General features: G+C 48.3%; 1 protein-coding gene across 4 annotated transcripts; it reads right to left on the bottom strand.

Annotated features, from left to right (window-relative positions):
- Positions 1–2,355: 2,355 nt before the first annotated feature.
- On the bottom strand, positions 2,356–7,210 carry Cited1 (Cbp/p300 interacting transactivator with Glu/Asp rich carboxy-terminal domain 1). Of its 4 annotated transcripts, none has more exons than XM_021628752.2 (3): positions 7,008–7,210; positions 3,516–3,640; positions 2,356–2,956 (listed from the first exon to the last, which is right to left on the bottom strand). In XM_021628752.2, exons 2-3 carry the CDS (start codon positions 3,573–3,575, stop codon positions 2,420–2,422), a joined length of 597 nt encoding a protein of 198 aa, XP_021484427.1. In that variant the 5' UTR covers positions 3,576–3,640; positions 7,008–7,210; the 3' UTR covers positions 2,356–2,419. The 4 variants fall into 4 exon arrangements, with proteins under 4 accessions (XP_021484427.1, XP_060231656.1, XP_060231658.1 ...); XM_060375673.1 differs by lacking the exon at positions 7,008–7,210 and adding an exon at positions 6,452–6,910; XM_060375675.1 differs by lacking the exon at positions 7,008–7,210 and adding an exon at positions 5,717–5,832.
- Positions 7,211–21,211: the final 14,001 nt, after the last annotated feature.

The following is a 21,211-nucleotide window of genomic DNA, read 5'->3' as shown; positions in this document are numbered from 1 at the left end:
ACTAGGGAACAGCTACAAAATCTGGCCAGACTCATGTGTTTTAAGGCTCTGGCAGAGAGGGACACAGAGGCCCTCCAGGTTTTTAGGTCCCTGTCTAATACAACGTATTACTGCACCAGACTCTGCCCCGGGACCTACATGCTGCTCCTGTGCCACTAGCAGCGTATTGTAAAATCTATTTCTTTTATGTGTACAGGTGTTTTGCCCGCAAGCATGCCCGGTGTCTACGGAAGCCAGAAGGGGGTATTAGGTGCTGGGACTGGCATGATAATGGGTTGTGAGCTGCTATGTAGACACTAAGAATCAAACCTAACTTCTGAGCCGTACCTCCAGACTCTATTAAGTTGCACTTAAACGATCAAACAGTTTTTTGTAGGGATAGATACATCTTCATAGTAAAGCACAAAACAAGATTGGCAAGGATATACCACGAACAGATAAACACTTTTTTTCTGTGGCAGATCAGAGGCAGTCAGGATTAAGGGAGAACTGGGTTCTCCTTAAAGGGTTCGTTAAAAATATCTGGGATTCATTCATCCATCCATCCATCCATTCATTCATTCATTTTTTTCTTTCTTTCTTTTCTCCCTCCCTCCCTCCCTCCCTCACTCCCTTCCTCCCTTCCCTCCTTCCCTTCTCTCTCTCTCTCTCTCTCTCTCTCTCTCTCTCTCTTTTGAGATAGGGTCTCACTCTGTAGCCCTGGGTGGCCTGGAACTTCCTATACCAGGACAGCCTCTAACTCACAGAGATATGAACGTTTCTACCCAACCCAAGTTTCTCCTTCTTAATTGGTGCTTTGATTTTTGCAGTACTGGGGATGGAACCCAGGCACTGATGCATGCTAGGCAAGTGCTCTACCCTCATCCACCTTCCCTAGCCCCTCTACCTTCTACAATATCCTATTGTATATTTGAGAGACCAAAGAATTAAAAACTAGGTTTTTGGGGTACTGAGCTAAAACATATCAGGCCAGTTGACCTTGCTTCTTCTAGGCAGATCCAGCCAACTACAGGGAAGAACTAACCTTGCTGCTCATTAGAGGTACTGTTGCCAGGAAACTGGCCTGGATGGCCTTACTCTTGGAGATAGCACAGACTGAGCTAATCCAGCCCTCTCCCTTAGCAGCAGTCTATCAGTCCAGGACAGGACTGAAACCCAAGGCCAGTACAGGACAGGACTGAAGCCCAAGGCTGCCTCCCCCCCCCACACACACACACAAAAGAGAACTAAGAAAGCAAGAACTGTTCATGGGCCTGGCACTTTCCCGTAGCTAACTGTTTTGAAATGTAGCATCCCCTTTTTCTGAATTAACCAATAGAAGTTTGCCAGGCTAGATTCCCCTGCTTTGGGTGCACTGGGCGGGACTGGAACCTACAAATCACCCATAATCCAGAGCTCGGGGCTCTCTGCTGGATACCAATGCCTTGGTGTCTGTTAGAGTCCAGCCCAAGCTGCGAATAAAGATCCTTGTGTGATTTGCAAAGGACTCGACTCCCTGGTGGTCTTTTGGGGATCTCATGAATTGGGCATAACATATTTATTATTTGTGAGATGTGAAAATAAGTAAAGGAACCAGTTCAATACTAGCATACCTTACCCAATCATCCCTGGTAGACAGAGCTATTTCTTTTTCTGGGACTGAACAGCACTGTTCCCTGTGTTCTGGAGAAGAGTGGTTTATTGCGATAGTTGTGCCCTTCTGAGATGGTAAACACACTCAAAGGTACAAACTCCCCAGTGTCTAGCAAAGTGCCTGACTCTGAGCAGGTACTCAGGGAGGGTTGAATTAGATGTGTGCCTTTATTAGTACATTTCTTGAATGTGCTCACCATGGGACAAGCCTCCTGTTGCTCCTCAGAGGCTAATTAATCACTTTCAGTGTTAAAGGAAGAACACCTTCCGGAGTTTGAAATATGGGCAGCAGTTGAGTGCTAGAAACTGAACACAGTCCTCCCTGAAAGTAGGAAGTGCTTTTAACTACTGAGCCATTGATTCAACCCTGGATTGCTGGCTTTTAGAGCTGGAAGCATATGCCATGTGGCCAATGATGTGCCAATGGCAAGGAAGCTGCAGACAAATTGGAAGAGATTTGACTTTCAAGAATGTCTTGAAAGCTCCTATGCCCAACCTTCAATAGGACAGTGTTTGTGGGATCTTGGAGAATTGAAGCTAAGTACCAGGTCTTTTGAGGAGATAAGGGCGGTCGGTGATGGTAGCAGCAAGAGTCCAGAAATCACCCATACCAGCCCTCCCCACACCCTCAGGCTCTTGCATCCCCAGAATTGCCAAGACTCTGCACCCCCCGACTTTAGACCCCCCCATGAAGAACAACACACTGAGTCAGCTATCTCTCTGCAAGTAACTTTTATTTACAACAGAATTAGTGGCTTTGTTCCTCAATTTTTAGGGATACTTCGCATCAGCAGCCAGAGGGAAAATCTGCAGTGAAATCAAACTCATTCTGACCCAGCCACAGCTCGGGAAGCTCATTGGCTCGGTCTAGCCCTAGTTCTACCACCAGAGACATTAGCACTTCCTCATCCACTGGGTCAGAATCAATGATAGCAGGGCTCTGGGCACCAGCAGGAGGAGAGGCTGAGCCTGCTGTTCCTGCCTGGGCCCCAAAGGCCCAGTTTTGCAGGGCCCCTGCTTCCCACGGTTGGCCTGGAGTGGCCGCAGCAGCCGCTGCGGCCCCCTGATACTGACTGTTTAGCTTCTGCAGCTGCATGGTAGCCAACAGGTGAGGGGCAGGATTCACATTGAAGGGTGGGGCTTTGGTAGCAGAGGTGGTAGTAGGAGAGCCTATTGGAGATGGTGATCCAGAGGAGCTGGCGGGAACCCCATTGGCTTTGGCTCCATTTGAGGTGGCTGCAGGGTAGTGCAGGATGGTCACTGCCTTGCGATCCTTCACCCCAAGGTTGGAGTAGGCCAGAGAGTTCATCTCCTGGTTGGCATCCTAGAAGACAGAAAGGCACACCGTAGTAGCCCTCCTCACAGTTTTCCCTTTGGCGTTCACTGGACCTGGAATGCTCCTGTGTGCTCTACATTTGGAGTTAGGTCATGGGAAGGGAGGTAGGAAGTTAGGGACAGTTAGGGTTCTTTTGCTACTGTGGCTCTAATTCTAAGTTTAGACTCCAGATGGAGTACTGGAGAACCCATTATCAGAAGTGGGCCTCCCTCCGCTGTTACTCAATGTACCACCCTATCTTACAAAGGTACCCCTTTCTCTCTCTTCTCAGCCTCACTGTAATCTCTTTACCACAATGGTCTTTTTCCAATTCTGCTTCTTTGTTCCTTCCCTGCTGTCTGACTTTCAACACCCCCAGTGAGTTCAATTCAACCACTTTTGGACCAAAGTTATTCTCATTTTCCCCCAGACAAAGCCCTGCTGTATTATCTAAAGTCCAGCACACTGGTTACATGTCACACCTAGGAAGGCCTGGTACATGAACTCCTCCCCTAAAATCCATCTTTTTATGCCTTAGTATCTCCATCTTTAAAGTGGCAAAACTTACCTCCTTCACAGAGGTGGTACCACCCTTGACATCAAGTGCAGGCCTCGACATAGTTGGCATTTCAGAGTCTGGGCAGAAGTCAGATGAACTGGTGGGAATTGACGCTGCCAGCTGGGTCTCTTGGTCTGTAAGTAAAAGAGGAGGAATGATAAATGTGAAAGGTTTTCTTGACCTGTGTCAAGCACTAGAGAATTCTAAGTCCAGGTGAATCCATTCAGCTACACAAGGCTGCTCTATTCAGCCAGGGTCTAACAGTGACCCACAATGCCAAGAGAGGACATATGAGCATTTACTCATACAGGTTACTTCAGAGACCAGAAGTGGCACTGTTCCTGCTTCTGAGAGCAGGAACATTCCTGAGAAAGCGGCACACCATGTCAGTGGACCACTAGCAGGTCTTCAATGCGACTTGGGAAACGTGAGAATCAGAAGAAGGAAGTCTTCAAAGCCCTGTCTTGGGCCATGTCTATAAGAAGACAGCAGATCAGTGTGATCTGGAGGCTCTGAGGCAGCAGGAGCCACAGAACAGCTGGGAATAGCTCAGTCTTCCCATGTCTCAAGCCCCTCCAAGACAGTCCCCTAGACTGTGCTTTCCCTGGACAACTGTGGCAGAGTCCATGTGTGGCTTCGAGTAGAAAGGATTCTTCCTGGAGGGAAAATCCTATGGTTTTCACAGGGAAGCAGCAGCGGTTTAGAGAGCAGCATCTAGGAGTCCTATACCACATGCCTCTTCTGACCATTGGCCAAGACCTCATACCTGAAATTACTCAGATGGCTTCTAAAGAAATGATTCTCTGGTCCAAGTGCCAAAGAGATAAGAGGATGCGGGGGGGGGGGGGGGGGACGACGAGACGAGACAAGACAAAACAAGACAAAAACCCACAAAATTAAAAATTCCTATTTTCTTGAAAGTGTGTTTTTATAAGCCTCATATATTCTGGCATTATCACCCAAAGAAGCTAGAATTTGCTAGGACTCTACCCTCCTCGTTACCCCCAGCTGTCGTTAACAATGTGCTGGCTTCTAAAGTCACTATCTTTTTTGTTTCCCTTCAACAACCGCCTACTGGGGCAAGGAGGGAAGCAAAAAAGAGAAAACACGGGGGAGGGACACTTGCTGGGTCTCGCACTACTGCTTGACTCAAGTACAAACAGTGTTCTGAGGCAACACTAGAATATTCCAGCCTTCTATCTCAAGACCGGGGCGCTACCGCGCGGCGCATCGTGCTCAGGAGAGCCAGCACCGCCACTATTTCAAGTTCCTCATCTCTTCGCCTCTGTATCTCCCCCCCCCATGCACCACCCGTACCCGAATGTACAAACAACAACAACAACAAAACCAATCAACCATCCAAAAACAAGAGCAACAATAATAGGGGGAAGAAAATAGGAGGAAACTGCATGTGTTCTGGGGTCTGCTCGCCGGGCAGGCCCTAGAAACATTTCCCTAGAGGCGCGCCGGCCCGCTGGGAAAGCGCGGAGCTCGTCTAAGAAGCGACTGCATCTCCCCCTACCCCCCCCCCCCCCCCGCCACACACACACACACACACACACACACACACTCACACACTCACACACACACACACACACACACACACACACACACACACACACACACACACACGCCGATCCCATTTTCTCTCCCCCCACCCCACCCCTCGGCCCCTTTGAGGGGAAAACTTGGCTCCCGAAGGTCTGGGTCTGCTCCGAGCCACGGAGCGACCACTACTAAGCAGCGGCGAGGCGCCGCGGAAAAAAAGCCGCGCAACAAGTGCCGGCTCCGCGGCTCACGCCTCCTGCCTCCCCGACCCGCCCGGCCGCCCACCGTGGCGGCCCTCGCCACGCCGGAGGAGAGAGAGAGAGAGAGAGTCAGGGAGAGAGAGAGAGAGAGACGCAGGTGGGGGGCCTTGAACCTGTCCCGGGAGCAAAAGTTAAAAATGGCACCAACTGCTATACTCCATCTCCACTGCTACTGAGAAATCCCCAAAATCCAAACGGCGCTGCGGCTTGGCTTGGCTAGACGTGCACTCCAAGCAGCCCAGTCACACCAGCCACCTGAAAACTAAAAAGGCAGTTGTTTACCGACAGCTCGCCGGGCCCCCTCGAAGCTCCAGGAGAGAGCTAGCAGAGCGGGATCGGCCAGACGGGGCCCTGCACAAGAGGCGCGAGCACCCTTGCCTCAGGGCTCAGAGCTTCCTTTACCTCAGGTGCTCGGAGGCAGACAGACGACGAAGCTCGCTGTCTCCGCGTCAGTGCGACTTTGGAGACCCGCAGCGTCTCCGCGCGCGCACTTTGGCGCCGGCGGCAGCGGCAGCGGCTCGAACGCGCGCGCGCGCGCTCGCCTAGCTGACACAAGCGCCCTCAGAGGTCTGATGCTGCCGCTGCTCTCTCGGGCCGCCTAGCTAGGTGATCGAGCTTCCGAGAGGTAAGGTAACTTTCCCAAGGTCACAAAGCTAAAAGCGGCGCAGCCCCGACTGACTGTCCCAACCCCCTGGTCCGGCGCCCCGCGGCCGCTTCCCCTCGAGAGGGGCGTGTGCGCTGCTGGGACAGGGAACCGGGTCAGCTACGTGGGGAAAGCAAGTTGCCGAAGGCTCCTAACTTCCAGCTCGCAGCTCCGCGAAACTCAGCCAGAAGCCCCTTTCTCCTCTGGCCCCCAAGCCAACAAGAGCTTTGTGCGGGGCCCCCGAGTGGCCTGATGCAGTCCTGGCCATTGGCAAAGTCTGGTAAGCAGAGCCGGAGAAAGCGCGGGCGCGGGAGAGGGTGCTGCTGCGGTTTGCTCGGGACAAGTGGGCTCCTCGTCCCGCGGGGCCGGCCGGGGCTGCCGAGCCCCAGCCCGGCCACTCCGGCAGCAAACAAGTCCCCCAGCCCCTCGGCCAGCTCGGCCGGCGCCCGCATCCTCAGCCCCCACTGCCCAGCCCAGCGCCCAGCCCGGCTTACCTCCGCGAAGCTGCTTGCTGGAGAGAGAGAGAGAGGGAAGCTCGCCCCCCGGCTGAGGCGCGGACGGAGCGACTGAGCCCCCAGCCCCTTGGCGAGCACTCTGGCGCCGCCGCCGCCGCCGCGGCGAGCTTCTAGCTTCAGAGTCCTAGGTTGCACCGGCGGCCTCCCGACCCCAGGGCGCCTGGGAAAAGCCTGCACTGCCCGCCGCGCCGCGGCACCGCACGGTGCAGCGCCCAGCAGCCCCGGCCCGTGCTGGTGGCCGCCCGCAGCTTCAGCGCCTTACTCCAGGGCGGTGGCGATAACAGCCGCCACGCTTGGTTCTCGGCCGCGGCGACCCGGCTCTCAAGCCCCCATCGCCGCCCAGAGAGCCCTGGCGCACAAGCACACGGCGGCAGGCTGGCCTCGGCTGGGAATCCCAGGAAGGACAGACCCCTTTCCCCCCTTTTTTTCCTCTCCCTCCCCCAGTTTTCACGTCTTTATAACCGGCTTAGGGCATTATTAGCACATGTCCTGGCTCGTGGGCGAGTTGGTGGCAAAATCTGAACTGGATACTTACGGAGGGCCCAAGCGGGTGCTGTGCCTTCCTCTGGTCTGGTCCTCCTTGCCAGCAGCAGCCCCGCGCCGATAAGCTGTGGGAGGAGCAGCCGGGCGGAGCGAGTCTCCTCACCGCAGCTCAGCAGCGCACTTCTGCAGCTGTGCCGCCGGGAACATTTTATAGAGGCGACTGGCGTGTGTGGCCCTTTAAAGGCGCTCAAGCTGGTGCAGTCACCGTGGATCTTGTGAAAGCGAAGGGCGGGCCAGGGAACCGAGTCCGTGCGTCCACTCCAGTCTCTCAGCCCTGGGGGCACAACACAGCTACTGGGGTTGGGCTGATGGTTCCAGATTATGGTCACTTCTCACCCAGTGTCCTGGCCCGTACTTATGTTTCTAAAACTGATGGCAGCTCGAACCCGGGACGTGGGCTCTCCCTACCACCCTGCATGGACTTGCCCAATAAATTCCACTTAGTAATTTCACCAAGGCGAGGGAGAGCTGTTAGTGTCTGTTTTCTGACCTAAATCAAAGCGGTCGGCAGGACGGGCTTCAGTGGATAGAGAGAAGAGCTGTTTGGCTTAGGGAAAGATCCAGAGGAGGGATTTGCACACAGGACACGGGGTAGGCAAGGCACTGCTCTTAGTTTTTTTGCAGGGCGCTCTTTTGATCCGGTTTGCCCCCTTTGAGCTACATTATCTCCTCGTGGAAAGGTTGGAGGATCACTTCCCCCCTAAACTCCCTATATTTTTTGTTCAGGGCCACTTAGAGGGATCGTATGGCAGCGGTGGCTTCCCTCAAGGCCCAGGGTTGGTTTCAAGGCTTTTCTGTCCTGTGGTCATCCAGGGCAGAAGGAGGCTGGCAGGATGCGACGGACCCTGAGAAATGCTGTTCTACCGGATCGTGGGGCTAGGCGAAGGCATGCAGCTCACAGAGCTCATGGAAAAGCCAAGAACAGGCAGAAGGTTCGAAAGCCTGCCTCAGAGTTCGCAGAGATTCCTCTTCTACAACGCCAGGTTATTTTATTATGATTATATAATTATTCACATCTAGCAAGAATAACATTTTGCACTTAGAGCATATCTCCCTTGTGTTGGTACGTCGTCTTACAGATCTTTACTGAAAGAGGTCTGGGGCTTCTCATTTCAAGGCATGTTCCCTGGGGCTAGAAACTCCCACCCCACCCCTTGCAGGAAGCCCACCAAGATTACCCCCCTCTAATGAATCCTCTCACTCCCACCCTATCCCCTCCTACCCCCTCCTCTCAACAATTCAGTTTACACTGTTTGTAAAACATGGTCTTTTGAAAAAGTACGAGGTTAAAGAAACGGGAGGAATGTTACAGTCGTTTTCACTGTAGGTGTCTTGTGTCTTCTTAACTGACTTTGAAGACCTGAAGATCTCTCTCTCTCTCTCTCTCTCTCTCTCTCTCTCTCTCTCTCTCTCTCTCTCTCTCTTTCTCTCTTTCTCTCTCTCTAGGATCCCAAGTGCCCTGAATTTCCTCTTCTAAGAGAGTCCTGTTTGTTGATGAAATGGCCGGCTTACTAACAAAGAGAAGGCGCAAATGGAGGGACAGATCTAAGCCCTTCCTTGACATTTGGAAGAAGCTGGGGTGAGTACCCTGGATAATCAGGGAAACCCCCCCCCCCCGCCCTTTAAGCTGACAAGCTGCCTTCCTTGCACTGCGCATTTCTTGCTCCTTCCCACTCCGCTCCAATTCAAACCCCGGTAACAACCACACTCCACACAGCATTGCTACACTTTCTCACGTGGCTTAAATACTGTGGGTCGTGCCTAGTCTCCTGTTGAGAAAAGTCACATTTCGTCGGGACCCTAAAGGTCTACTGCGGTAGCAGAGGAGGTGCACCTCCACAGCCTCTTGGTATTTGCCTGGAGTGGGAAAAGTTTTTGTGAAAGCAAGTGGTGGAAAAGGAGTGGACTTAGGCTTTTGAATTACGGTTGTTAAATTGGACCCCTGACCTGCCCCCTCCTCCTCAGTTTGGACTCTAGAGCTGGTTGGCTGCAGGCTCCGGATCCTGGACCTGTGGATCCGCCCTCCATCTATTGGATGGCTCCCAGGCCAATTGTTAGAAAGAGGCGTGTGTTCACCTCCGCTTCTGGAGTGTCTCTGGAGCAGTTGCTCAGCAGCTAGCCCCCCTCCCCCATCCGGACCATTGAAGGGCAGAAAAAGGAGTGCCCTCCTCCACAATTCTATATGCCCAAGCTCCAGAGAGCCCCCCACCTGCCCCAACCCACCGGTGACTTCCTGTCATCTCCACTGGCCGCATCCCAGGGAGTAGGAATGAGAGGGGCTTTAAGCATTCAGCTTTGAAGCAGAAAAGCCACCTATTTCCTTTTGGGGGAACGGGAGTTGAGGTTAGTGGCAGAGGCTGCGAGGGAGCAAAGAAGCAGTTTGCAAATAAGCCTTGAATCATTGACTTCTCAGCAGGCCCCAGGCTAGTTCCGCTAAACTCTTTTCTCCAACTCGGCAACTAGAGCACGCGCTTGTGAAGCTAAGAGAGAAGAGATGCTCACCCATCAATAATCTAAATGCCAAGCATGAGCTGGGCATCGATCCTCCCCTTCCTTCCATCATCTCATTTAACTCCTAGGACAGCCCTGTGAGGTTGGGTTTCCAAAGGGGAAATCACCTCAAAGGTGTGCGCAAGCTGGCACAGCCAAGAGGAAGGGAGTTTTGACCCTGGTGAAGCTGACTGCAGTCTTTACCCTACACCCTGATGCCTTGGAGGGCAAAAAAAGAGGTTCAGGGTTCAGAGTGCAGGTTCAGGGGTCAGTGGCCTGGATTAAATCCCTACCCTGCCGTTTGCTAGCTGTGTGGTCTTAGGGTAAGCGATTGTGTTAGTGTGTGTGCTCGGTTTTCCTATAAATGGATATCATAACAAATTTATATAACCTGTAAGGGTTAAGAAGAAAGCTTTGGCTTGATTGATTGGTGCTGACTGTGTAGTAACATAGCTAGTACATGCTGGGATTAGTGTTGTAATGTGCCTTCTGTTTCTTTTCCTTTGGCCCCATCCCTGTCTTAGCTCACACACTTCAGGTTCAATAACACTTTCTGACTGAGTAATTTAAATATCAGACTGAGAGATGGATGAAAGAGGCCTATAAACTCAGGAAGAAGATTCACTCACTACCCCAAAAGCTGCCTGGATTATATGTCAGGAATAAAAATGAGATCAATAAAAGATAACCACAATTTATAGAAAAGTTTAAAAGTACAAATTTAAATTAAAAAAAAAAATACGTGTATGTGTGTGTGCTTTTGTGATTTCATTTGCACCACATGTAGGCAGGAGCCCTTGGAGGCCAGAAGAGGGAGTTGAATCCCCTGGAACTGGAGTTACAGGTGGGTTGTGAGCTGCTGGGAACTGGGTGCTGGGAACTGAATCCAGGTCCTCTGCAAGAGCAGTCAGTGCTCTTGACTGCTGAGCCATCTTTTCAGCTCCCCTGTCCACACTTTTATTCAAGTAGAGTTAGAAAAGCCACCGTGGAATCATATACCTGATTCCAGTACTCTGGAGGCTGAGACAGGATCATTAGTTCCAGGCTAGTTTGAGCTTCCCAGCAAATTCCAGGCCAACCTGGGTTACACAGCAAGTTCCAGAACAGATGGGGCTGCACAGAAATATAAAGAATTACAGAAATATAAATGTACACACGTATGAAGGAGAATTGTTTATAATACAAGCCAACCTTAAAGTTCCAGAGCCAGGGGATTCCCCTTGGTACCTTAACCACCACCTTCCAAATTTCAAATTTGAAAAACTTTTATTCATGACAAAATATTGAATAAAAAACCATGGGTACAAAGTTGCATAAATGTGATGCCAAGATGGAGCAGAGGGTGCAAAAACTCCAAAATTAATACTTCTGTGTTTCCAACCATGTATGCATATGTGAATAAAGTAATGGCCAGAGGAAAAAAAAAACCCAAAAGACAGTGCCAGTAAGGGACACAATACTGAATTACTTTTTCTATTTTTCTTCATACTATATAATATGTTATTTTTTATTTATTTGCTGTGTATGTACATGTGTCCCTTATGAACCTGCCACAGTGCAAGTGCGGAGGTCAAAGGTAGCTTCACATATCAGTCAGGGAGATGGAGCGCAGGTCATCAGGTTTATTACCTGCTCAATCATCTCATCAACACAATAGCTTCTTTTTTTTGGTTTGGTTTTGAGATGTTTTCCTCTGTAACCCTGACTGTCCTGGAGCTCACTGTACAGCTCTAGCTGACCTCAAACTCCCATCGCCCCTGTCCACCAACTGCTGAGATGAGAAGCATGTGCCACGACAGCCAGCTTATTTTGCATATAAATAAATTTATATTTATGGTTAACGTGCTCCCTAAAAGTATATCTTACTTTTTTACTGTTTATTCAAGGCGTGGTAGTACTCTTTAGCCTAGAAAGGCCTTGAACTTTCGGTCGTTTGGACTCAGCCTCTTAAGTATTTGGGACCTGTTTTTGTTGAAATTATCTGTACTTAAAAAAAATGTTGGGTGCAAATACACCAAAATGTTAACAGTGATGATAACTGAGTAGTGGTATTATGGGTAATATTTTTCTTTTTCTTTTTAATTTTTTTTGTGGTATGATTACATTGTTTTCTCACCATTAGGATAGATTCATAACTTGAAAAGTGCATAATAAGTAGTATTCTACTTGTAAAATTATGAATGCAAATTGAAAAAAATGGGAGGGGAGTATATTGAACTATTAACAGCTTTTATATTAGTTATTAAGGGATTGTGGGTAATTTCTTCTCATTTTTTATAATATGGTCTTATTATTTTTATAATTAAAATAAAATTATACCTAAAAATAGCATATACAATATGATCCAACTTTTGTTAAAAATTAATACCTGCATAGAAAAACTAATGGATTATTCTGAAATATGTTTGTCTTTGTGTGGTGGGGTATGAGTAGTTTTTATTCTTTCCTTTATAAATAAATAGTTTCTTCATTTTCCAATTTTTCTGCAGCTATCATTTATTATTTTTGACTTTGAAAAATATAAACATTTATAAAGCAGTTTAGTATTTATGGGAAAAGGGTGCCTATCTGGGATTTGCTTTAAAAATATTTCAGTTTGGGTTAGAGGAGAGTGGATGAGGCTACAGATTAAATGAGAAAATTGTTGAAGATAGGTACATGAGTCTTTATTATGATGTGTATGTGTGTTTGTGTGTGTGAATGCTTGAGATTTTCACAGTGAATACGTTTCTTATAAAGCCTTTTCACAAAGACTATTTCTTGTAATTTTATGCCAACTTTATGTGACTATCTGCATTTTATGGAACACTGTGATTCAAAGAGGTGGAGTTACTTGTCCTGTATCTCCTCATTCCAAGCCCGGGACTTTCCCCACATCCCTGCTGCTGTTGCTCCTCCTCCTCCATTGTTTTAAAAAGATTTGTTTATTTTTATTTTGAGTATGGATATTATGCCTGAATTTGTATGTGTGCCATGCACCATGCCTGGTACCCACAAACCAGACGAGGGTTCTGGAGTTTCTGGAACTGGAGCTATAGATGATTGTAAGCTGCCTTGAATATCCTGAGAACTGAACCCAAATTCTTTGGAAGAGCAATATGTGCTCTTAATGCCTGAGCCATCTATCTAGCCTTCATTACTATTACTGTTGTTGTTGTTGTTTCTGTTTTGTTTTGTTTTTGCAGTACTGGTAATTAAACTCAGGGCTTCATGCATATTGTACCAGTGAACTGAATCTTTTGCTCTTTTTTTTTTTTTTTGGTAATTAAAATAACATTTTACATGATTATAAATGTTATTGTTTACCGAACAGGATTTTTTTTTTTTTTTTTGAGATAGGGTTGTCTCTGTGCCACAGTTCTGGCTGTCCTGGACTCTCTTTGTAGACCAGGCTAGCCTCGAACTCACAGAGATCCTCCTGCCTCTACCTCCCTGAGTACTGGGACTACAGGGGTGCACCACCGTGCCCAGCTTGAACAGGATTTTGAGAGAACAGAAATTTCCTGGAGGAAAACATAATAATCAGCCCCAAAGAACTGTTGTTAACCTTTTTGTGTTGCGTCTGCAGACTTTCTCAGTACCTCTTACTGAAGAGGTACTGCTGGCAGGTTAACCTATTCTCAGGGAGAGTTATTAGACATTTTGGAGTGCAGCTGCAGCTGTTTAGGGCTCACGCATCTATTCCATCCACCTTCGTTCTTTCTCCTTGTCCCCTTCAGAGGCTGTAGTCTGAGACCTTCTTTAAAAATCACCTTTATATCAACAATCCAAAATGAGGAAATGATGTCCACTAGAGGAAGTCTAGGTGACCCTTCTTCCCTTTACCAATCTGGGGACTGTCCAGAATGGTCTGAGGACCCTGGACATCTGTAACTCCTATAAGTGTGCCTGTGCCTCCATTTCCCCATCTAGAAGATGCTAGTGAGAAAAGCAGACCAGTAGGCCCTTGCCAGGGAGTGATGAGCTAATGTCTGTAGCACTTTCCAGCCCCTCTGAGCAAGGTGCTGGAGCCTCTCGGGCCTGGCCTGTGCCTGCTGCTGCCAGCCTGAGCGGGTGCCTGGCCTGGCCTCTTTCTGGAGGGAGAGGCTGCATTCCTCCGACCCCGGCCAGCCCAGCGGGCTTGGACAGGCCTTGCTTTTGCTCCTGTGCTTTAAAAAAAAAACATGGAGAAGAAGAAATGGAACAATATCAGTTAATACAAGGAAAGGGCCCTGAGAAATAGAAAACTGCAGAGATAACTGGGCACCCCTCAGTGCCCTAATCAGGCTGTAGATTCTAGTGGTGCTTTCTTATTTACAACAGGGTGGGGGAATGTTTGGAGAGGGCCAACAACTGGGTTCCGTTTAACAGAATTCCTGTCATTTATGCATAACAGAAAAAAATAAAGATATTCAAACAGCTCAAGCCATTACATTTTTTTTTTCTTTTTCTTTTTCTTTTTTTTTTTTTATCCCAGATTTCTCCGTGTAGCGTTGGCTGTCCTGGACTCACTTTGTAGACCAGGCTAGCCTCGAAATCATAGAGATCCTCCTGCCTCTGCCTCCCCAAGTGCTGGCATTACAGGTGTGTGCCCCCATGGCTGGCCATTAAGGTTCTTTCATCCATCTGAACAATTGTGTTCACTCCATTATTTGGGACTGCCTGTCCAACGGAGATTCCTCTTCCATGTTCCCTTTTAACATTAAACCTCTCAAGAACCCTAGGAAGCCAATACTACCACCCCTATGTTATTTATTTATTTATTTATTTATTTATTTATTTATTTATTTTGCTGTGCTAATGATGAAACCAGAGCTTTCCACATGCTAAGCTACAAGGACCCCATCCCTCACCCCCTTTCTGGAGAGAAGGCATCAAGGCCCAGAGAGGTGAAATACATAGTTAGTAAATAGCAGAGCTGGAATTCACAGTAAGCACCTTTGAGGTCAAACCCCCTAGGCTACCAACTCCTCTGTTGTCTGTGACTATGCTTTCCTTCCTTCTGCTAGAATGGATGCTTCACCACATCTATTTGCAGTAAATGGCGAACACATGTGGGCAGAAAGTATAAGTGGTTCCAGTTGAGGGAAGAGCCCCGTTAGGGGCAGTCGTTAGGGGCAGTTATAGCCATCTCTAGAGACCATGTGCAAGGTGGGAGAGAGCTGTAGCCTGGTGGATGGCTGAGAGGATTCTTAAGGAAATACCATCCAGGGAAAGGTGTAAGTGTTCAAAGGAAGAGAGCATATGATGCCAGAGAAGAGAGGGGAGTAACAGCCAGGCAGCCTGGCCCTGAGCTGTTGGGTTTCAGCAATGAAGTTGGAGGCCTTGGGAAGGTGTGAGGCTTTGTGGGGGAAGAAGAAAAACTCTGCTTTAAACATGTTTAGTTTAAGCTGTTGGCAGAACATCCAAGTGGAAATAGCTTGCACACAGCCAGGAATATAGGACTGGAAAGAAAGTGTGAGGTTGTGTCAAAAAGAGCAATCATCGGGATGACTTTGGGCCAAACTGTGGAGAACTTTCCCTTGCCTCCCTCCATTGACACAGAAAGGAGCTTTCTCCTGAGGACCCTGGAGACATTGTCTTTTTACTGCATCCTCACTTGTTTTCCCTCTCTAGCCCCTCTAGCCCAGCACAATCACAAACACATGCTTCAGATTCCTGAAAAGTAGTGTGAGAGGATCTCAGTCTGTAAATTTCCCCAAACCAAGGATTGACAGCGACCTCATCTCACTTTTCTGGATACATATAGGCTAGGACTTAGGTAGGCCAGATCCTCTCTGGCTTTGTCCCAGCTTCTGGAACACAAGCCTTTGGGGTCTTGTGTTCTCTCTCTCTCTCCTCTCTCTCTCCTCTCTCTCTCTCTCTCTCTCTCTCTCTCTCTCTCTCTCTCTCCCTGCTACCCACTATTCCTGCCATTGTCAGCATACCAGAGTATCTCTTCAGCATACTTCATTTGTAAAAAGGTGGAGACAGTTTTTTTTTTTCTATCTCATGTTGCCATACTTTGAACTCTGAACCCCACCTTGTGGAAGTGCTCCACATCTGATTCCTAGTTGAAGCCATTTTAATCTGGCTCCCTGCAATATTAGGCTGATGAAACTTCCTCTGGCTTAAGAACCGATGATGGTCCTTTCCCTCAACTTCATCTTCCTGCTGGGGCACTTTCCTGCAGGTCACCTCCTCCAGTTTGGGCCTTTTCCTGCTTCACATCCCAATTCTATTTTAGTTGAGGCTTCACACTTGCCCTCCTCTGCCAGAGCCTCCACTCACTGGGATAACTATCCCAGGTTGAGATACTGACCCCTTTCGTTACCCCTGGCCTTTGTCTGGAGGTTAACACACACGTGTGATTCACTCCATGTACCTAACCTGGGGAGTTATAAATATTTCCACTGGTTCCTACTGCCTCAGCGACTTACCCCTCTGGGGAATCAGCCTCTGGTGCTGGAGGTGACCAGGATGTTAGGGCACGTATCTCAGGAGGTAAGGGTGCAGACTCTGCCTGTCACCTACGCACACAGGATCACAGGCCTGGTGGCTAAAGATGCCCCTTGTGTGGAAGTGTCCCCCCTGGTAAGAGTAGCTAGCATTGCATGCCGGCTCTTCCTGGCTTTGCACCTGCCTCACCCTAGAGCCCATGGCTTGGTGAGGAGAGCCTGAGCTGAACTGCAGTGCACAACCTCCATGAAGCTGACTTTGAGGCCCAACAGACTTGAATGTTGAGTCCACGTAGATTAGGTCCCTAGTGCCCCAAGGACAGCTCCTTCTGGGTCTGAATTAGTGGTAAGGTTCACTGAGCACTTACTAGGTGACAGACCCTCACTGCCCATAGTGCTCACCCAGTCCCCACAACAGCCTAAGGTGTTAGCTGAGGACTGCTGTTGTGCTATCCCCATGTTACTGACAAAGAACACAGGAACAGGTATGGAACAGCTTACCGAGGCTGGGTATCCTGTGTGTTTGAGGCTGAGGAGTCAAGCCAGGCAGACCAGCAACAGAGTCTCTTATGGACCATTGGATCTTTCTGCCTCCTTAAAAACACCCATTGGCAGCTGGGTGTGGTGGCCCATGCCTGTAATCCCAGAGCTCATGGAGACAGAGGCAGGCAGATCTCTGTGAGTTTGAGGCTAGCCTAGTCTACAAAGAGAGCTCAGGACAGAGAAACTCTGTCTTGAAAAACCAAAACGAACGAACACAAAACCCCCCATTGCCACCTGCCATGTATTTCATAAATACTTTTATCACGCTTGTACAAGGTCAGTTCTCATACTTTCTCCTTTTCCTGTATTGAGTGATCATTATTATTATCAATCTTATTTTACAAGGGAAGACAGCTCAGAGAAGTAAAGTGACATGTAGGGGATACAGCTAGCAAGTAAGAACACTAGGGTTTGAATTCACTTCTATCTGTCTGCATTTCTCTTTTCTCCCCTTCCTCCACAACATTTTCTACCTTTCTTCAAACAACATGTGAAATTGTGGTTAGAAGGGAGAGTATTTTGATGGAGAAAAGGAACCAGTGGAAAGGGAGTGAGAGAGGATGATGGAAAATATGAGTGAAGTACATGATGGACATGTATGAAAATGTCATAATGAGACTCATTATTTTGCACAATGAATGTAAGCTAATAAAAACAAATAATAATGATAAACTGGGAAGATGGCTCAGCCAGTAAAGAGCAGTGCAGGCATAGGACCCTGAGTTCATTTCCCTCCACTCATGTCAAAAAGCCAGGCCCATTTTTGTGGTGGTCAACGTTTTTAATCCCGGCACTCCGGAAGCAGATGCAGGCAAGCCTCTGTGAGTTGGAGGCCTATAATCCCAGCACTCCTATAATTCCAGTGCTAGGGATGTGGAGAAGGGAAGATCCCTAGGACTTGCTGGCCAACAGTCTAGCTGAAACAATGAACTCCAGGCTCAGTGAGAGATCCTGCCTCAAAAAGTAAGGTGGAGAGAGATTGAAGAAGACATATGATGTTGACCACTGGCCTCCACAAGTATGTACACATATATGTGTCCACATACGGACACATATACATATCAAACAAACAAACGCACACCAATATTATTGCAGATGGGGACTAGAGGGACAACTGGTCTAAATCTCTCTCTGTGATAGAAGAGGAAGCCTGCACTTCACCTGATTAGAGTTAGGGGCAAAAAGACAGACTGAACAAGAAGTATATTCAGTGGAGAAATAAAAAAAAATGAGTGAGAGAGAAGGAGAAAGATAAAGATGGGGGCAAGGGGGAGCAGTGGACAGTAGGTGCTTGGGAAGAAAACAAGGTAAGGAAAAGAAATCAAGTGAGAAAAAAAAGGCCTAAAGTGAGGTGAAAGAATAAGTGAGCAGCCATCTGGAAGCAGCATAGAGCTTGGTGGTGGGGCTGTGTGTTTGTGAAGCATGGGCGCTAAATCGACAGGTGCAAGGGCCCAGCTGCTGCCAGCCAAGAGCTGTCTGGGCCCAGTGCCCAGCCGGAAAAGAGCATGGCTGGGAGACTTCTCCAGGGGGATTTTGGCTGGGGGACCATAGGAGGAAGCTGTCCTCTCCCAGAGCCTGTTGGGGGTTTGCCTCTGGCCAGCTCCTGGAGGGAAAGGTCCCTGACCTCTGTTTGGACTGGCGTTGTCTTCAAGCCTCTCCTAACTGTTGTCTTTGTGGCTTGGAATATGGGTGATTTCCTGTTCTCTGGCATATGGATGAGTCCTGGAATAGCCTGAGGGGATTAGTAAATTCGTTTCATGCTACCATTAGCTAAAAATCCTGTAGGGATAGCAGGATAGGTAGAGAGTGAAAATAGTTACCAGAGCCATTAGCCACCCTCCCATTTAGCTCTATGTGTGGATTAGTCTCATAGTAACAGTCTGACCTTGGTTCAAGTCTCTAGGCCTCCACTTCCTAGCTATTTGACTTTGAGCAAGCAACTGGCTCTTTGGGCCTGTTTCTTTAGGTTGAAGGTGAGGAAAAATAAGAATATCTACCTCATGAGGCTGTGCCAGGGTTGGATGAGATAATGCCTATGGCTGTAAGCTCTCAAATGCTGTACACATGTGAGTAATTATTTTTCCCTGACCTCTGTTTGCTGCTGCTTGGGGATAGAGTCAGCCTTCCAATCTGAGTCCAGTTCCAAGCCTGACTTCACCCCCTTGGCCCTATTTTCCTCTTGTCACATAGGACAGAATGGGAAGTCAGGCCTGCTGACATAACTGCAACGCGCTTAGGGCTGGCCATGATTTGTGTACAGTTTTTATTCAGGCCACAAATGTGGGCTGAACCCCTGCTTCTCTCACCAAGACCTCAGAGAGAGCCAAGGCATCACCTTGGTCCCCAGAGAAATCCTGATAATTATCCTGGGGAGATAGGAGAGCAGATGTTGATGAAATGGAAAAGACAGATAGGCAGGTAACATCTGAGCCAAGGCATTAGGGACAGCATAGTCAGAGGCCTTGATGGGAACTAGGAGACTAGTACTGAAGTGGCTATGTGAGGTTGAAGGAAACAGATTGGATACCACAATCTGAAATCCAGCCTTGATGTTGTGGTCATTGAAGGTATTGTGGGCAGATAACTATGGAGCTTGTTACAGTTAGTTACTCAGTAAAGTGTGCTCACTGCCTTGACCTTCTTCTTGCACCTTATACCCCTAGTCAGTGAACTCTAGGTTTCCTAGAATGCTTCCAGGAGTCTGCCCTGAGCATGGGCATGTAAGGCTTGTTGGCTCCCTGGTCCCCCAAGTTCAATAAACAGCATGTCTGTTCATCCTTCTCTTCAGTTTTAAATCCCATCACCACCACCACCATCATCTGTGTGTGTGTATGGTGTGTGCTTCTTCCTCCCTCCCTTCCTCCCTCCCAGAATCCACCTGATGAACACATGTTTTCCCTCTAATAGCCCCTACAGTTCAGCCTGTATCCAAGTTTGGCCTGTATTCTGACCACTTCCAAAGCCATTATATCAGCCCTTGTTGCTGCCCCTCATCTTTTAATTAATCAGTTAATTAATCAATCACCATCATAATTATTATTATTGTGCGTGCGTGCGTGCGTGCGTGCGTGCGTGCGTGTGTGTGTGTGTGTGTGTGTGTGTGTGTGTGATGTGTAAATGTGTAGGCATGCTCATGCCTTCGTATATGTGAAGGAATTATTTCACTATGTGGGTTCCGGAGATTGAACTCTTGTCATCAGACTTGCATGGTCCCCCCCTTTTTTTCCTTCTGAACTGGATGTCTCCTCCTGTTTCCCCTTCTGCTTCAGTCACTGATTAGCTTACAAGTTGCCATGTTCATTTCCCTGATTCCGTTGCACTTGTCTATTACCCACATCAGTGCAGTAGCCTGCTGAGTGATCTCTGCTCTCCAGCCTCTGCCCTCTTTCAGTGTGTTCTCCAGAGTGTGGACGGGAGAGTACTTAGTTTAAGCACCTTCAGTAGCTCTTCATTTCCCCCAGATTGAAAGGCAAGTCTGTACATGAGCTGGCTCCTCATACTTCTCCATACTTCCTTCTACTCTCCCCTTTGTTTCTCTTAGCTCTGGGTACACTGGTCTTACCATTTATTGTATATGATAATGGTATTTGTCTTTTATTTCTTATTTTCCTATCCCCCACCCCCGACATGGTCTCTATATGAAGCTCAGTCCTGCCTCAACCCCTCAGGTGCTGGAATTGCAAGTTTGTACCACTCCATTCAGATCAAGGGTTTTATTTTATGTCTTCCTTTCTCTCTTTCTCTTTCTTTCTTTCGTTTTGAGACATTATCTCTCATGTAGCCCTGACTTTCCTGATACTCCAACCCCTTTATTAAATAGGATTATTTAAACGAGCAGGCCTATTGCCTTGCTTTATTTCTCTCCACAGAGCATAGCTCCAGCAGCTTATATCTTTATCTCCAATCAGATAGAAACCCCTAGCTGGGCTGATGGTGCACACCTTTGATCCCAGCAGTCTGAGGTTGAGGCAGGGGGATCTCCATGTGTTTGAGGCCAGCCTCGTCTACATAGCAATCTCCAGGCCAGTCAAGGCCACAGAATAAGACACTGTTTCTAAAAGGGGGCTGGGATGTCTGTGTCAAGAGACAATTCTGAGAAAAAAGAAACCTCCGGAGAGCAGGGACTTCTGTGTCTGATTAGTTTCTATTTCCTCCAGTGATGGGTGCATTGTCTGGGTGTCAATAGTGGTTTGCCTGTTGGGTTCCATTCTCAGCTCCATAAGAGAAGCTTCAGGAGAATCAGAGAGGAGGGTGTAGAGATAAGCCAGGCTAAAATGGGCTCAGGAGAAGATGAAGTTCATTCTTCGGGAAGATAAAGATACCAGGGCAAGCTGCATGATGGCTAATAGAGAAAGTTTATACCCCATGTAGAAGGAAGAGGGATGGGAGGGTGAGAGTTTTCCCTCCTTCCAGCTTCCCATGTTGCTAGGAACACCAGGATCCTATCTGGGGACTAATGAGCAGGGGGCAGGCACCTTCAGGAGAAGGCAGCCTGCACTAACAGGAAAGCTTGCAAGGCAATGATAGTCTCCATTATCCAGACGGAGGGATGGAGATGATTGGTTATGGCAAAGCAGGGGAAGACCCCCCTCCCCCCACAAAAAAAGCTGACCTTGATCAAGAATGGCACTTCCCACCTTGTCAATACACAACTGATTTGTGATTTTGATGGTTTGTTTTCTGCCTGACTTTGCTTCCAAACATGCATATGATCCTTACAGCTCAGCTTAACCCGCCTCACTGGGTG

Source organism: Meriones unguiculatus, chromosome X (genome assembly GCF_030254825.1).
Source record: "Meriones unguiculatus strain TT.TT164.6M chromosome X, Bangor_MerUng_6.1, whole genome shotgun sequence".
NCBI classification, from domain to species: Eukaryota; Metazoa; Chordata; class Mammalia; order Rodentia; family Muridae; genus Meriones; species Meriones unguiculatus.
The sequence above is the reverse complement of the archived record's forward strand: the minus strand, read 5'-3'. Positions and strand labels throughout refer to the sequence as shown.